Raw genomic sequence first — 15,874 nt, 5'->3', positions numbered from 1 at the left:
ATGATTAAAGCATCAAATGAATGGATTTTACCTCTTTTATACTTCTCTTTTTTTTTGAGATTTTAAAAATGATATTAATAATAAGTATTACTGATGGAGCTTATAACATGGAACTGTCTCTGAATAACCTCTTAAAGCATTATATTGATGATATTAAGGAGATTGTAGTTTATTTCATGTTTTAATTTTATATTTTTAAAAATATAATTTTCTTTTCTGTCTCCCTCTCGGTCTCTCTTTTGTCTCTATTCCCCTTCTTTCTCCCTTTCCCTCTCCCCCTTACTCTTTCTTTCTTTTTTTTTGGCAGCCGATTCGAAGACAGTCCCTTACCCCTCCTCCTCAGAACACTATTACATGGGAAGAGTATATATCTGCTGAAAATGGAAAGTAAGTGTTGGTTTTGTTGTGTTCATGTATTTTTTGGTTTATAGGAAAAAAGTTTTATAGAAAAATTTTTTTACAGAGAATTAGTAGTATAGTTTTGTCTGAAGCACTTCTTTTTTCTTTTAAAAATGTGGATGAAGTATGATGAGGGAGAAGCATCCCTAATTACATTCTCTCTTTCAAGTAAAATGTAGAGCTGCAGTTTTACGACCCTCTTGCCAGTTTATATACTCCCCAAACCCATACGACATTATTCTAAGGAAATAGAATATGAAGACTGCCTAGTTAAACTGCTTGTTTGAGTTTTTTCGCTGTAAGATGAACTTTATATTCTCTTCTTATCCAGAGTCTTTTGCAAGGTCTGTAAAGCCACTCATTGTTTATCTGCTTTTTACCTTTCCATGTCATCATCCCTTTGTTTCAGCCTCTGCCAGACTACTTTCCTTACCCAAGACAATTGCTTAATGTTACAGTTGCACTCATCTCACACGCTAGGAAAGTAATGCTCAAAATTCTCCAAGCCAGGCTTAAGCAATACGTGAACCGTGAACTTCCAGATGTGCAAGCTGGTTTTAGAAAAGGCAGAGGAACCAGAGGTCAAATTGCTAACATCCGCTGGATCATGGAAAAAGCAAGAGAGTTCCAGAAAAACATCTATTTCTGCTTTCTTGACTATGCCAAAGCCTTTGACTGTGTGGATCACAATAAACTGTGGAAAATTCTGAAAGAGATGGGAATACCAGACCACCTGACCTGCCTCTTGAGAAACCTGTATGCAGGTCAGGAAGCAACAGTTAGAACTGGGCATGGAACAACAGACTGGTTCCAAATAGGAAAAGGAGTACATCAAGGCTGTATATTGTCACCCTGCTTATTTAACTTATATGCAGAGTCCATTATGAGAAACGCTGGGCTGGAAGAAGCACAAGGTGGAATCAAGATTGCCAGGAGAAATATCAGTCACCTCAGATATGCAGATGACACCACCCTTATGGCAGAAAGTGAAGAGGAACTAAAAAGCCTCTTGATAGAAAGTGAAAGAGGAGAGTGAAAAAGCTGGCTTAAAGCTCAACATTCAGAAAATGAAGATCATGGCATCTGGTCCCATCACTTCATGGGAAATAGATGGGGAAACAGTGGAAACAGTGTCAGACTTTATTTTTTGGGGCTCCAAAATCTCTGCAGATGGTGACTGCAGTCATGAAATTTAAAGACGCTTACTTCTTGGAAGAAAAGTTACGACCAACCTAGATAGCATATTGAAAAGCAGAGACATTACTTTGCCAACTAAGGTCCGTCTAGTCAAGGTTATGGTTTTTCCAGTGGTCATGTATGGATGTGAGAGTTGGACTGTGAAGAAGGCTGAGCGCCGAAGAATTGATGCTTTGAACTGTGGTGTTGGAGAAGACTCTTGAGAGTCCCTTGGACTGCAAGGAGATCCGACCAGTCCATTCTGAAGGAGATGAGCCCTGGGATTTCTTTGGAGGGAATGATGCTGAAGCTGAAGCTCCAATACTTTGGCCACCTCATGGGAGAGTTGACTTATTGGAAAAGACTTTATGCTGGGGGGCATTGGGGGCAGGAGGAGAAGGGGACGACAGAGGATGAGGGTGAGATGGCTTCACTGACTTGATGGATATGAGTCTGAGTGAACTCCGGGAGTTGGTGTTGGACAGGGAGGCCTGGCGTGCTGCGATTCATGGGGTTGCAAAGAGTCGGACACGACTGAGCAACTGAACTGAACTGAACTGATATTGCTTATAATTAGTAAAGTACCTAGTACATAGTTTGTAGCCAGTAAATGCTGATTGAATAAAAGAATGATGAATGAATAGTTTATTTTGAATAAATAAATTTTTCTAGCTGACCATATCAAAGAAGGTACTGTCTTTCATAGAAAATGTTCTTTTGTTGGAGAATAAATATTACTTACCGTTATGCTTAGGAAGAAGTTGTCTTTTCTTTAATATTGGAAGGTTTGTAGTATACTTTTAAAATTTCTATAAAATGTTTCCTTCTTATAATATTTGACAATATAAAATTCTTTATGCTTTACCTTGCTTCTTATTGATCAGTGCTGAGAACCATAGATAGTAAAAAGAGATTGAATTGAATAAGTGATTTAAAAATATGGAATGGTATATATATTTTTAAAATATAAATTTATTTATTTTAATTAGAGGTTAATTGCTTTGCAATATTGTATTCGTTTTGCCATACATCAAGATGAATCTACCACGGGTATACACGTGTTCCCCATCCTGGACCCCCCTCCCACCTGGAATGATATTTTTAAAGTTTGTTTTTTTCTAGGATTTTGGTTACTAAAAATAGTGATTATTAAAATTATATTCAGTGTGAAATAACTTTTTATACCTTGTTATTTTCCTTGTTACCCTTGTCTCAATTGTTATACATGTCTCATTCTCTATTAGCATAATTTTATTTCTATGCTCAGAGTAAGAAAAGTTGAAATATTAATGAATGTCATTGAAAGATGACAGATTCTTCTTAGGATGATGATACAGCGTGGAAAAAATTTCCTAATATTTTCTTTTTCAATTTAGAGCTCCTCATCTGGGTAGAGAACTGGTGTGCAAAGAAAGTAAGAAAACGTTTAAAGCCACAATAGCCATGAGCCAGGAATTTCCCTTGGGAATTGAATCGTAAGTTTGTTACTAACTGCACAAGTTTATGAAAGAAACTATTAAAATCTTAAGGCTATAATTATGTTTGCATCTGAGTGGTAGATTTGAGGCCTTTGGAATGTAAAATAGCCTTTGCTTTGGCAGTGTCTACACCCTTCTAGTAATTTTCCAGCTCTCAAAATATTAACATTTTAATTATTTCAACTAAATAAAATTTTGAATAATTTTTTTAAATTATAAAAATAATACATGAATACATGCTTATTGTAGAAAATCTAACAGTATGGAAGTTTATAGAATAAACATGGCAGTTTTCTTTGACCTTCCTAATAGTTGACAGGTAAATAATGTATTTTTGTCTAAATTTTGCTTTGTGTTTTTTTAGCATTTTTTGTAAAAATGGGGAAATAGTCTGCATTTTATTCTGTTTCCTCTTTTCTCTTAAAAGTGAGTTATCTTGGAGTTCTTAAAATAATTACATTATCTTTTTTTTTTCTTTCCTTGGTATTTTATGGTATTAATGTACTGCCATTTATTTTGTTATCCTCCTACTGATAAACATTTTAATTACTTTTAGTTTGTCACCAATATAAACAATACTCCCATGAATATCTTGAATATATCCTTCCAAACCTGTATTCATCAGTTGCTCATTAAAAAAAAAAAAAAAAAAAAACCAGTTTGGAGAGATGTGTGGAATGGGAGATGGGTAGCTAGAGCCGATTCGGACAGAACGGTAAATTCAGGCTTCTCACAAGCTGGGGATGAGTTGAAGCCCTAGGCTTTCCTTCCTAGATCCTTCTACTTCCAGTCTGACCTAATACATTAAAAAAAAATTTCTTTTGGAAGAGAGCAGGACCCTTATTTTTCTACAGATTCTATATACATCCTATACTCCTCAATAGCCAAGTTTTAGAAGAGTAGATAGAGTTCCATATCTAGTCTTCAAGCTGTTGATCAAAGAGGAAAATAATAGTTCTCAGAAGATGTAGGAAGGGAATTAGCCATACATACAAGTCTGCAAAATTTATCTTATCTTGAACCCAAAATGACTCTAAGATACTCTGGATATATATTGTAAGGAAGAAGAAAACTGTGGCAAATTATAAGATGTTATCAGTTTTAGGAGTTATTCCAATTTCAGAGATGTTAATATGTGAATAAAAATTAGGTATCTCAGAATTTATAAAATGTGGCAATTATAACCATTCCCCCTTAAAAAAGTAAAATAAGGAACATAGATAGTATGTAAGAGCTAGATAAAGAACTCATTCTAGAATAAGATATAAGTGAAAATATAAGTTTTAGAAATACTTTAGGAGAGCATAAAAGAACATGATCTGTGAACTAGATCACTCTAAGGTATAATAGAATGAAATGAAAAGGAGATTATAAAGCTAAGGAAATAAGTTAAGCACTAAATAGCACTATTGCAAAAGAAATACATTAGAAACAACAATGAACAGAACAGATGAGGCCAAAAATTAAATTTTGATAGCTAATAGTGAATCCAGTGAAAGAAGTGCATGTGCTTGTTAAATCTGCTCAGTCGTGTCCGACTCTTTGTGACCCTTGGACTGTAGCCTGCCGGGCTCCTCTGTCCATGGGATTCTCCAGGCAAAAATACTGGAGTGGGTTGCTTTGCTCTCCTTCAGGGGAATGTTCTGGACCCAGGGATTGAACCCGCGTCTCTTGTGTCTCATGCATTGGCAGACGGGTTCTTTACCACCAGTATCACCTAGGAAGTCCAGTGAAAGAAAATGTTAAAGGAATTTGAGAAGTAATATATATGGAGGATAATACTATTCAGTCCTCAATATTCATCGGAAGGACTGATACTGAAGCTGAAACTCCAACAGTTTGGCCACCTGATGCGAAGAACTGACTCATTGTAAAAGATCCTGATGCTGGGAAAGATTGAAGGCAGGAGGAGAAGGGGATGACAGAGAATGAGATGGTTGGATGGCATCACCGACTTGATGGACATGAGTTTCAGTAAGCTCCAGGAGATGGTGATGGACAGGGAAGCCTGGTGTGCTGCAGTCCGTGGGGTCACAAAGAGTTGGACACAACTGAGTGACTGAACTGAACTGATTTATGGAGGAGAGTGGTTCAATATAAGGATCGTTGCTGTTCCACTTAAATAAAAAGCCTCCAAAATGTAAACAAAATAGTACTCAAAATATAATAGAAGCAAATTTTCTTGTGTGGAAGAATTAAATCTGTAGTCTGATTAGGCTTCAATAAAAATAGACAAGAAGTAGTAACAGTGATTTTCCTGATTAAACTATTGCATTTCAGTTATAATAGAGAACTCTCTAAAGGCATTTGGGAGAAAAGGTGTTGAAAAAACAGCCTGACCTTACTTTTTTTCACAATTAGGTAAAATTTCATTTATATCAAGGCAATTGAAAAGGACACAGAAAAATTCAGTCAGTACAGCAGCCATGAGCCCTTCTTGAGAGAAAATTAATACTACTTGAAATCAAATTCATCCAACCAAAGGCTAAAAGGATGAGTTACGGTATAATGACGAGTGTAATACTGAGTGCTAAGAGTACGTGAGACCTCTTAGCACTTGCTAAGAGACCTTGTGAAATTGTGTTAGTTAAGAGGGAAATAGTATAAACTGAAACTATGCCAGTCAGAGTCCCCTTTTGTATGCAAAAATGAAATACTCATTTATCAAATCTGTAAGAAATCAAGGAATAATAAACACTTCGGAGCCCTCTCACACACAAAATTGACAGTGCAATTCAGGCATCCAAACAGTAGGCTAATTAAAGAACTTGGGGATGTGTAGACTTTAGGAGGAGGACTAATGTGAGCTTTGAGTCTGCTGAAATGTAGATCTAAGATCAAATAACTGTGGAAATTATGGCTGCACAATAAAAGGTAAAAGTTATAGACCTTGACACAGTGAAAAGAATAATAAACCAAAAAAAATGAGGTAAAGGAGGTGTCATCTTTAACATCTGTGATATTGGAGCTGTGATACTGTAAGTTTGGAGCATGTAGTTATAAAATGTAAGGACACAATAAAATCAATGTGAAAAATTTTTTTCTCCTTCCATATTTCAGATTATTGAATGTTTTGGAAGTAATAGCTCCCTTCAAGCACTTTAATAAGCTTAGAGAATTTGTTCAAATGAAACTTCCTCCAGGCTTTCCTGTAAAACTAGGTAAGAGAAAAATTGTCTTGTAAGTTTAATGTCTATTAGAAATACAGAGCTGTTTACTAACATTAAAAAGAAATATTCTTTGAAGGAATATGGATTTCCTAGTTTATAATTTTATGTTTTTTTCTGTAATTACATGCATTGATATTCATATTTTGCTTGATGAAAACTCTCCTTGATTTAAAGCAAATGTAAGTGAGGGATATACAAATATTTCATTCAAGAGGGTGTGAGTGAACTTATGCACTGTGATAATATTTTAATGTGAAATCGAGAGACAGGATTTTAGCCCATATTTTCTGCAGATTCTGAGCTTCTGAACAGTGGGAATATTTCTGGGGTCAACAGTCATATTCAGTGATAAAGTAATACTTACTACATTTTATTTTTCAGTCTTAAATATTTAAACCTAACTTCACTTTTACCAATGATCTTTCAAAACAGTAAAATCATTTTGTATATATTTATCTTCTTAACTATATTAGAAAAAGAGGAGTAAGACACTATTTACAGGTTCTTTAGGAGTTGAGGCTTAGATTTAGCAGTGATTTCAGCTCCATGGGGGGCTTCTCAGGTAGCTCAGATGGTAAAGTATCTGCCTGCAATGTGGGAGACCGGGTTCAATCCCTGGGTTGGGAAGATCCCCTGGAGAAGGAAATGGCAACCCGCTGCAGTACTCTTGCCTGGAAAATTCTGTGGATGGAAGAGCCTGATAGGCTACAGTCCATGGGGTCACAGAGTCAGACACGACTGAGTGACTTCACTTCACTAAGCTCCATGGGGGCCTTCAATACCACCCATCGATCCAGCCACCAAGTATTTAATCAGTGCTTACTGTGTGCTGAACCCTTTTCTAATGATGAGAGACAGTGAAAATCTCTGTCCTTTTGGTGTTTATATTCTGGATGGGGTAGGGGGTATTACAGAGAAAATATAACTTTTGTATAATTCCTCTGATATATTTATCTTATTTCACTCAATATTACTGAAACCACATCTCAGAACAATTAGGGCAGGTGCTATACTCCCAGAAGTAATGCTTTTATTACTAAAAATTAACCCAACCTTCTCAATTTTTCAAATTTGGGAATATGCATATTGTGAATTAAAATTGATTTTAAAACATATTCTCAATATGTCATTCTAGATTCCCTTTGTGATATTAAAATGCAGAGAACCTATATCTACTTGAGTAAACCAATGATAAGATTGTAGGCAGAAATTGCTAAAAACTAAAGAAGAGCTGAGTGTTTGAGTTATGGATCATCACACAACTTTTTCTGCAGAAGCTTAAAATCCCACTGTCTTTATCTATAGCCAGAAAATAGTTCAAGCATTGGCTCTGTTCTGTATATTGTATTTAAGAGGCACAGTGACAAACCTGAATAGAGGGCAGGGATTAAGTATATGAAACTATTATTGTATTCACATTTTTTTTTAAGTTCCAAGCCAAAGTCAAACCTTATAACACAAGTTTTTGTGAAAAAGAAACACCTTGGTTTTATGGGAAAAAAGTCTACAGCACTTTTTTGCAGGCATTTCTCTGACATAAGCTTTATTGACAAGGGATTTATAATTTTTTGCGTATATACTCATAGGGAATTTGCTTAAGTATCTTTCTCGTCTCTGTCCTTCTTTTACAATGACCCTATAATATCTAGTCCTAGGTCAGTTTAATCTTCAGTCATTTCTGTTTCTATATTTAGGATAGAAGGTACAACTGAGGGGGGAAATCTGGAAATTGTTAACACAAGTGTATGTTTTCAAAATGAGCCAGAGCTTTTTGTTTTTTTGGCTGAGCTGCACATAGACTCTTCATTGCGGTGATCGGGGCTTCTGTAGTTGTTTCTCTTGTTGTGAAACATGTGCGTGGGCTTAGTTGCCCTATGGCATGTGGGATCTTAGTTCCCCAACTCCAGGATCAAACCCATGTCCCCTACATTGGAAGGGGGAACCACTGGTGTGCGTGTGTGCTAAGTCGCTTCAGTTGTGTATGACTGTGCAACCCTATGGGCTGTAGCCCACCAGGCTCCTCTGTCCATGGGATTCTCCAGGCAAGAATACTGGAGTGGGTTGCCATGCCCTACTCCAGGGGATCTTCCTGACTCAGGGAACGAATCTGTGTCTCTTAGGTCTCCTGTATTGATAGGTGGGTTCTTTACCACTAGTGCCACCTTCTCTGGACCACCAGGGAAGTCCTCAGCCAAAGCTTTAAATGCTAATTTTGAATGATCTTTTCTCTGATTTGCTGCTTCTCTCAGTTTACTTTCAAAGGCTAAATCTGAGCCTCCTTCATCAGTCCCCGTCTGCGTCCCCTCCATTACTTCCTCCCGCAGTCTAAGCAGATGAGTTTTTTTGTTTTCTTAGTTACGAAAAGAGGCCATCAGAAATAATGAGACCTCCCTCATTATTCCCAACCTTTCATACAAACTTTTTGCCCCAAGCGCTATCTTTTCTTACAGCTTTTCTATATCATTGTAAGTGGTGTCCCTTTTCTTAGCTTGAGTAATCTCTTCATTTGTACTATGGATCTGTTCTCCTTCCCACTTTTTAAAAAAGCTGGCTCTGTTTTCCTACATTTCTCCTTAACCTCCCAACTGCTTTAAAGTGAAAGTGAAGTCACTCAGTCGTGTCTGACTCTTTGCGACCCCATGAACTGTAGCCTATCAGGCTCCTCCATCCATGGGATTTTCCAGGCAAGAGTGCTGGAGTGGATTGCCATTTCCTTCTCCAGGGGATCTTTCCGACCCAGGAATCGGACCCAGGTCTCCGCATTGCAGGCAGACGCTTTACCATCTGAGCCATGAGGGAAGCCCAGTACAGCCGCCTTCTCTTAGCTGTTAGGTTGTGTTCAGGTTTTTAAAATTCAACCAGTCAAAGGTCTTTCTCCTTTTAAAATTCAACCAATCTAGGAAATTTCCTAGTGGCCTGGTAGTTAGGATTCTGGGCTTTCACTGTCATGGCCTGGGTTTAATCCCTGGTTTGGGAACTGAGATTCCGCAAGCTGTATGGTGTAGCTTAAAAAAAAAAAAAAAAGAGATTCAGGGTCAGGGAGGTGAGGGAATATGGCCAAACTTCAGAGAAAAATTCAACCAATCTAATAAAACAATCCCTTTAGCTCTACCCTACCCAGCACTTGGCTTTAACCTTTGCTTCTCATAGCCAGGTTATTCCAAGTCTACTTTTATCTCTCCATTCTTTCCATTTATAGTTATATTATAAATAGGGGAAAGTGAAAAGGAGGGGGAGGCAAGGTTTTTCTATATCACTTGAACTGCTGAAATGATGACATCAGGAACCAATGATAAGTTAGTTATATTTAATGTATACTTAGAGCAGCTACAAAAAAAAAAAGAAGGTGTACAAAGAGATATACTCAAAAATACTATAGATAAATACAAATAAAATTCTAAACTGTGGTCATGTCACTGGTGGTCCAGTGGTTAAGACTCCACGCTTCTGCTGCAGAGGTTGTGGGGTTTGATCCCTGATCAGGGAAGTTGTGCATACTTCGTGGTGCAGCCAAAAGTAAACAAACAAATAAATAGTATTCCTGTAACCTACAGGAAAGCAAGAAAAAGACATGAAAAAAGAGATGACCAAAAAAGCAATGAAATAGCAGAATTGTCTTAGTATATAAATAATTGCCGTACATGTGAACAGTCTAAACAGACCATTTAAAACATAGATTGGAAGAATAGATTAAAAACCATGATTCAAATACATGCTGTCTTTAAGAAGCTCTCTTCAAATATGATTTTGGCAAGTTGAAAATGAAGTGAATGGGTGGAAGAAGATGTATCATGAAAACATGAATCAAAGGGTAACAGGACTAGATATATTAATATTAGACAAAGTAGATTTCAGAATAAAGAAAATTATGGGGGGGAGGGGTATTATATAACAATAAAGGTATCAATCCATGAAGAAGAAAGCAATCTTAAATATGTATACACCAAACAACAGAACTGTAGGATGGTGAAGCAAGAACTGAAAGAATGAAAGGGAAAATAGATTTTCAATTATTATTGGAGTCTGCAACATCCTTCTTTCAACAGCTGACAGAACAACTGGAAAGAAAATCGGCAAGGATACTATAGAACAGCTCTATACCACCATAAACCAGAGCACCTAGTTGGCATTTATGGGAACACTTCACCCAACATCAGCAGGGTACCCCTTTTTTTTTTTTAATGGAACATATACCAAGATAGGCTGTATCTTGGGCTATAAAATAAAACCGTAAGAATTGAAAAGGAATGGAAACCAGTCACAGTCAAGTCAAACTAGAAATAATAACAGGAGAATCTCCAGTTTGTGGTATTCTGTTATGCACTCTTCTAAATATATATATGGGTCAGTGGTGAAATCTCAAGGGAAAAGAATATATTGAACTGTATGAAAATAAAATTACAAATATCAAAATTTCAGATACGGCTTGGCAACTGGAAAACAACAAAAAATTAAAACCACAGTGAAACAAAGTGCAGGTTGGTCAGTCATGTCCAACTCTTTGCAACCCCATGGATACTCCATGGAATTCTCCAGGCCAGAATACTGGAGTGGGTAGCTGTTTCCTTCTCCAGGGGATCTTCTTAACCCAGGGATCGAACCCAGGACTCCCACATTACAGGCGGATTCTTTACCAGCTAAGCCACAAGGGAAGCCCAAGAATACTGGAGTGGGTAGCCTATCCCTTCTCCAGAGGATCTTCGACCCAGGAGTCGAAGCGGGGTCTCCTACATTGTAGGCAGATTCTTTAGCAGCTGAGCTACCAGGGAAGCCTAAAACCACAGTGAGATCATTGTATATACCTAACAGGATGGCAGAGAAGAAGGTGATGGCATCCCACTCCAGTACTCTTGCCTGGAAAATCCCATGGACAGAGGAGCCTGGTAGGCTCCAGTCCATGGGGTTGCGAAGAGTCGGACACGACTGAAGCGACTTAGCAGCAGCAGCAACAGGATGGCTAAAATAAAACATTGCTGGGGCTTCCCTGATGGTCCAGTGATTAAGAGTCTGTCTGCCAGTGCAGGGGACACTCGTTCTATTCCTGGTCTGGGAAGATCCCACATGCCACAGAGCAACTAAGCCTGTGCGCCACAACAACCACTGAGCCTGCGCTCTGGAGCCCACGAGTCACAGGAGAAGCCACTGCAGCAAGAAGTCTGTGCACCACAACTAGAGAGTAGCCCCCACTTGCCACAACTGAGGCAAGTCCATGAGCACAACAAAGACCCAGCACAGCCAAACATGAATAAATAATGCTATTTAAGAAAACCAAGACGTGACAACTCCAGATGTTAGTGCAGATGTGAGGAAACTGGATCAATCACTCATATTGCTGATGGTTATGTAAAATGGTACAGCCACTCTAGAAAACGTTTTAGCTGTTGCTTTAAAAAAAAAAACGAAAACATAAAAACTAACTATCCAACATCCTTGCAGTCAGGCAATTGCATTCCTAGCCTTTTGTACCAGAAAAATAAAGATATACTCACATAAAAGGCTGTATACAAAAATAAGTTTGTAACAGCCTTAGGCTAGAAACAGCGGAGCTTCTTGGTACAGATTCTCTTCCTCTCTTCTGAGATAGAGTTCTCTCTCGATTTTCTTCCTGCCGCCCTGACTGCTCCTTCTGGAACACATCTCTCCTGTTACTTTTGTCATCCTACATTAAATTCTCATTATCTCTGTCCAGACTTTTATTCAAATGTGTTGCTAGTATGCTCACAACCATCTATTGATTTCCATCTCATCCAGAGTAAAAGCCAAAGACTTTTCCTTGACTTAAACCCCACTTGATCTGGCTGCCTACTTCTCCTCGGACCTCATCTGCTAATCTGTCCCTTACTCATTTGGCTATAGCCAAACTGATCTCCCACCTGTCCCCAGAATAAACCATACTGTTTGATTTTAGGGCTTTTTTTAAAAAACAAAAACAAAACTTACTCCCTTTACTTAGAATTTTCTTCCTCTAGGCAACTATATAGTTTCTTTTCTCAGGTCTTTGCTGAAAGGTCCCTTTATTGAGGTTTGCTTTTGAACCCTAATCAAGAACTCTTACCTTCAACAGTGAAATTGCCTATCCCCCAACTTGCTTTGTTTTTTTTTTGGATCCTTAGTCACAGTTACTCTTTACTTATTTGTTTGGATCTCCTAACCAGAATGTAACCTCCTTAAATGCATGATTTGTTTTCTCCTGTTTACTGGTTTATATCCAGTGCCTAAAACAAGGGTCAGCCAACTTTTCTGAAAGATAGTATTTTAGACTTTGCAGACCATATGGTTTCTGTTACAACTATTGTCTCTAATTAGAGAATGAAAACAGCCATAGAGAGTAAGTAAACCATGTGTTCCAATAAAACTTTACTATGGGCAATGATGTTTGAATTTCATGTAATTTTATCTGCATGAACCATTTTTTTAAACCATTAAAATATATAAAATCTTTTGTAGCTCGTAGGCCTTGCAAGGCCCAGGCAACAGGCCTTAATTTGCTGACCTCTGAATCAGAACAGAATCTTCACTCAGTAGGCCCCAATGAATGATCTTTTCCTCAGAAATAACTGGAAAAACTCTGTAATTCTTATGTTGATTTCTGTGTTTAGTTTTTTTTTAATGAAAATATTACTTTCTGCAATAAAATACTAGGTTTGTAACAGTCAGACTTAGTTAATGGTATGCCTTTATCCTAGACAGACATTCAACTTAGCTTTCATAGAATCATTTCAGAATTTTAAGGAGGCTTTCAAGTTTATTTCATAGATGAAATCCTTGAGCCTGATAAGTTAAATGACTTGTAGCAATCAACCCAGGTTTTATAATTTGTGTTCTTTCCAATAAATTGTGTTAGGAATAAAACTAAGCAGAGTGATCAAATTTTGAGTTTTAATTTTTAAAAAATAAATTTATTCATTTATCTGTTTTTGGCTGTGCTGAGTCTTCGTTGTTTTGTGTGAGCTTTCTCTGGTTGCTGTGAACTGGGACTACTCTTCTTCGTTGCAGTACAAGGGCTTCGCATTGCAGTGGTTTTCTTGTTGCAAAGCATGGATTCTAGGCGCGCAGGCTCAGTGATTGCAGCTCCTGGTCTCTAGAGCACAGGGCTCATTAGTTGCCGTGCACCTGCTTAGCTTTTCCATGGCATGTGGAAACTTCCCAGATCAGGGATTGAGTCCATGTCCTCTGCTTTGGCAGGCAGTTTCTTATTCACTGTGCCACCAGGGAAGTCCCATTTGGTCATTTTTGTTGTCAGATTTAACTCAATTTCAGCTAGAAATGTATATTATTTAGAAAAATATTAGGCTGTGGTGGTATGATATTACTCCAGTTCCGACAAGATTGTTTTTATCTCATATATTTAAGTGACGGATTGTTTTTAGTGTTTTAAAAACAAAAAAGGATTAATGCATTTCATATGTTAAATGAAAAAAAAAATCAGCTCAGATTCAGAGTCTATACACTACATTCTAAAGAAAATATATCAGAATGCAAAAAAGTACAAATGTAGCCATACCTTTGCCCCAGGAAAAAGAAAAAATAGTCTAGTGGAATCTGCCATTATAGTTCTAAGATTGGGGAGCAGTGGGACCTTGATTTTTTGATGTAACTCTTGATGCCTTGGTGTCTTTCTTTTCTCATGAGTAGCCAAACTTCTCCCCCCACATCCCTCATCCCTGCCAAACACACTCATACTAGACATGTATTAGGGTTTGTCTGGTCCCTGACTAATGCTTTTTTACACTTTAAGGAATATATATATTTCTCTCTTACAGTATTTCATTGTCTATAAATAAGTTACCATTTCATTTTACAGTGTTACCATTAATTGTCCTCTCTAGATATACCCGTGTTTCCTACGATCACAGCCACTGTGACTTTTCAGGAGTTTCGATATGATGAATTTGATGGCTCCATCTTCACCATACCTGAAGACTACAAGGAAGACCCAAGCCGTTTTCCTGATCTTTAACTGACACAGAAGATGATGCCATTCAACCAAGGAAAGCTAGAGAATGCAGAGACCCCAGAGTGAATCCAAATGGAAGGGACAAATGCTTTCATCGAGGAAAAGGGAATTACTGTTGACTTGACACATCAGTGATATAATGAAATGGGCCTCTAACAAGAATTTCAGCAAGTTTCCTGATGTGCCATTTTCAGTCTTTTTAAAAATATACATATTATAAGTGTAATAGTTTGACACCTTAATGACCCCAAGTCCTTCTTATGTAAAACAGCTGAGTGCTGTGATTTGTTTTTAAAAATTTTTACACTTCTTGTTGAAATATATATGCATATATCTATATCTATATCTAAAACACTCCTGGACCATTAACATAAATTAAATGTCTTAAGATAAATGAAGCCCTTTTAAACTTGTCATCTTATATTCAAGGTGACCTTTATAAATATTCCTTCAAGCTTTGTTTTCATAAAATGTAAAGTATGTAACATTATGTATAGTTCAGTAATTTGAATGTTCGTTCAATATAATGAACTAGAAGGAATGCAGTTTTCTGTAGATGAATGAACCAAATGGTAACCATTAAACAGTTGCATTTATATGTTGCAATACATTTCAGAAGGAGCGTTCACTCTGCAGGGAATAAGGTACCTCCTTTAGCACCTTAGTGCAATTCATTGTGGTGCTATTTATTTTTACCTGAATTCTTTCTTCAATGGAAAATGTTTGTTACTAATCTTCCTTTCATAGAACCTCGGTTTTTTTTTCTAAACTTGAGTTTAAAAGTCCTTTTTTGTGTTCATGATAAGGTACAGTTAGCATGCTTAAAGATACTCTTCTTCCAAATCTGAGCACTTTAAAGAAATTCCAAATATTTAAACTTGCTTCCTAATAAGTGCACATCATTCTGATTATTTCATTTGTTTTTAGTGGTATATGGATGCATTTGTGTCAGTTTTAAAAACAATCCACATATTTTGGACATCCCTACATATTTAATGCTTTCAAAATAAGGTAAAAACATTTTATATGCTAACAGAATATATTTGTTACAAGTTAAATTCCAGAAACGTACTCAAGACTGACAATTCCTACTGTTATTTTTTTAAGTCACAAGAAAATATTTATTGATTTTAATTACCTCCACAGTGTTTAAATCATGCATTATTCATTTTTGCACTTAAAATCTTTCATACTTATTCCAAGATGGTTTGAAGGTCCAAAAATGAATATAAATTAGGGAGAATAATGTATTAACAGTCATAAAATGTTATGTTACATTAAAGAACTTAGCTGAAGAAATGTTTTTTAAATGTATCCCGAGAAATGTCAGAATGGATCTGTCAAGTTTTTTAGAGTGATCAGTAATTTAAACTTTTTCCAGGATTTTAAATAATTTGAATGAGTTTAGAGACCTTTATTGAAGAGATGATTTATTTAAAAATCCAAAGCATCAACCATAAGAAATTTTATAATAAACGTCTTTGAAGCTGCATCTTCCATGCTGATACCTATTACACTGCATATGTTGACAGTTTATTAAATACATTTTATATGATGAAAAATAATCATAGTTAAAAAAATTCAAAGACCAGTTATTACCTTATGTGGGTCTGTCGAATTCTGTGGAAAGAGTGGGTAAAACCATACTAGGTTTATTGAATAGAAGTTGATCCCTATTATTTTGGGAATGTTTT

At 36.8% G+C, this 15,874-nt stretch overlaps 1 protein-coding gene across 1 annotated transcript in view; it reads left to right on the top strand.

Moving 5' to 3' along the window:
• The window catches only part of ANKRD13C (ankyrin repeat domain 13C), a 90,680-nt gene extending 75,008 nt beyond the window's left edge, over positions 1–15,672 (top strand). Inside the window, exons 10-13 of the mRNA XM_004002076.6 lie at positions 308–387; positions 2,952–3,050; positions 6,114–6,214; positions 14,053–15,672. Of these exons, the coding sequence (XP_004002125.2) occupies positions 308–387; positions 2,952–3,050; positions 6,114–6,214; positions 14,053–14,183 (411 nt within the window). The 3' untranslated portion in view covers positions 14,184–15,672. The remainder of the gene's footprint in view (positions 1–307; positions 388–2,951; positions 3,051–6,113; positions 6,215–14,052) is intronic.
• The last annotated feature ends 202 nt before the right edge of the window (positions 15,673–15,874 follow it).

Source organism: Ovis aries, chromosome 1 (genome assembly GCF_016772045.2).
Source record: "Ovis aries strain OAR_USU_Benz2616 breed Rambouillet chromosome 1, ARS-UI_Ramb_v3.0, whole genome shotgun sequence".
NCBI classification, from domain to species: domain Eukaryota; kingdom Metazoa; phylum Chordata; class Mammalia; order Artiodactyla; family Bovidae; genus Ovis; species Ovis aries.
This window is presented reverse-complemented; position numbering and strand designations above follow the sequence as displayed.